This window comes from Otolemur garnettii, unplaced genomic scaffold (genome assembly GCF_000181295.1).
Source record: "Otolemur garnettii isolate 467f Iridium unplaced genomic scaffold, OtoGar3 scaffold00120, whole genome shotgun sequence".
NCBI classification, from domain to species: domain Eukaryota; kingdom Metazoa; phylum Chordata; class Mammalia; order Primates; family Galagidae; genus Otolemur; species Otolemur garnettii.
The window spans coordinates 413,648-415,930 of NW_003852515.1; the positions used below are offsets into that span (position 1 = coordinate 413,648).

The 2,283-nt window shown below is 37.2% G+C and overlaps 1 protein-coding gene across 1 annotated transcript in view; it reads right to left on the reverse strand.

Moving 5' to 3' along the window:
- BRCA2 (BRCA2, DNA repair associated) overlaps window positions 1–2,283 on the reverse strand; it is a 101,405-nt gene that overhangs the window by 98,108 nt on the left and 1,014 nt on the right. Inside the window, exon 2 of the mRNA XM_012809998.2 lies at window positions 2,059–2,165. Coding sequence (XP_012665452.1) covers window positions 2,059–2,125 — 67 coding nt within the window. The 5' untranslated portion in view covers window positions 2,126–2,165. The remainder of the gene's footprint in view (window positions 1–2,058; window positions 2,166–2,283) is intronic.

The window sequence follows — 2,283 nt, forward strand, 5'->3', positions numbered from 1 at the left end:
AACCCGCCACCTTAGGTGTATGCGGCTGGCGCCTTAGCCGGTTGAGCTATAGGCGCCGAGCCTGATCATATCTTTTTAATATTCTGTGACAACATGAGAAATATGTATAAAGCACTTCTGAATGCTTAAGTACAATACTTGTCTAGAAAAGCTTGTGTGATGAGCTGTGAGCTAAATTATAGCTATTGGAATGAAAAGCCATTTTTATTTAAAAGAACAGCTAGTAGACAAACTAAGTTACTTTAACTTAGATAATTTGGTAGACATTTTCTCACAAAAGAATGAACTTTTTACTACAAGGAAAACAACAGAGTTTATTGCCAATGATAAAATGTGATCCTCCAAATGAAAATTAAAATTTCCAGTGGCTCCCAGTAGCTAACTTCTTCTCAATTTTAAAAAACCTTTCTAATAAAATCTGTGAAATAAATGTGATTTTTAAAAATACTGTTTAATGAAATGTGTGAATATTTGGAATATCTACATAATTCAAAACACCAATTATTTTGCCAACAATTACTGCATGGTGTTACAATATGGAAAGATCTATTGATACGTCTTAGATCACTGAAAGAGTTATTCAAAGTACAAGAAAAACTAGTAATGAAAAATATTCACAAATAACTGAAGACTATTAATTAAAATACATTCTTCTTCCTTCAATTACCTAGCTATGTGGATTTTTTTCATATATTTCTATGAAAACAACATACTGCAACAGACTAAATTCAGAGATGAGAATTTATCTTAAGTCAGATATTAAAGGGAACTGCAAAATAGTAAAAAAAAAAATCCTATTCCACTCTTCTATTTTTTTTGGGGGGGGGGAACAAAGTCTCATTAGGTTGCCCTTGGTAGATTACTGTGGCATCATAGCTCACAGCAACCTCAAACTCTTGGGCTTAAGCAATTCTCCTGCTTCAGCCTCCCAAGTAGCTGGGACCACAGGCGCCCAACATAATGCCCAGCTATTTTTTGCTGCAGCTGTCATTGTTTAGCTGACCCAGGCCAGATTCGAACCCACCAGCGTCGGTGTATATGGCTGAAATAAATCGTACCCAGGCCAGGGAAACTGCTACCAAATCAAGATCATTGTGTTATGGGTGCCCAAGCCCCCTCTTCTATTTTTTTGTAAAAAAAAAAAAAAAAAAAAATTTTTTCCTGCCAGCACCTACGCTTTATTTGAAGATATTTGTATATTTTGAACATAATAATTGCCTAAAGTTACAATAAAAATATATTATCTATAGCAGTGGTTCTCAACCTTCTTAATGGATGACTGACCCACAGGTTGAGAACCACTGATCTATAGTAGCAATGCAATGGGTTTATTTTTATTTTATGTTCATTAATACTCTTAAGTTCTTAGTTTTTTTTTTGTTTTTGAGACAGAGCCTCAAGCTGTCCCCCTGGGTAGAGTGCCATGGCATCACAGCCCACAGCAACCTCCAACTCCTGGGCTCAAGCGAGTCTCCTGCCTCCGCCTCCCAAGTAGCTGGGACCACAGGCGCCCACCACAACGCAGGGCTATTTTTTGGTTGCAGCCGTCATTGTTGTTTGGCAGGTCCTGGCTGGGGATTCGAACCCGCCACCTTAGGTGTACGTGGCTGGCACCTTAGCCAGTTGAGCTATAGGCACAGAGCCAAGTTCTTAGTTTTAATTTTCATAAACTAAGCTACATAAACAAAGCTCTTTAGGGATACTCTTATTCTTAAGAGTGTGACAAGTACTAAAACCAAAATGTTTGACAACCTCTGCCATAAAGGAACATTATCATCAATATTTCTGATTTTTCAGTAGTACTTTAAAAACGATTCTTCCTACTGCTAACCAAGGGGCCAGTCTCCACTTCATCTACTGGGGGTTTTGTATTGATCATCCGGTTAACCTGTAAAAGATTATGTTCTTAACTGGATTTATGACACCATAAGGAATAGTGTATGGTATAAATAAAACTGTGTGGTACTGCATTTTTTCTTGGAAAGCGTGCATGTTTATGTTTCAGAAAACATTTTGTCAATGTGATGTTTTACCTATTTATATAAACCTTTCCAGTACCTGCTTCGTTGCATCGTGTCTTAAAAATTTCAAAGAAAGTTGGCCTCTCTTTGGATCCAACAGACATATTTATCTACCATATCACTCCAACTCTTGGGGAAAAAGTTCTGCAAAAGAGAAGACCAAAATACATTTCATAGGGATACATTCCTTGTTAAGTGACTCAGAAGTAAAAAATCGTTAGCGGTGGTTAAGTCTGCCTAAAGTTACACCCTAACTCAGTCA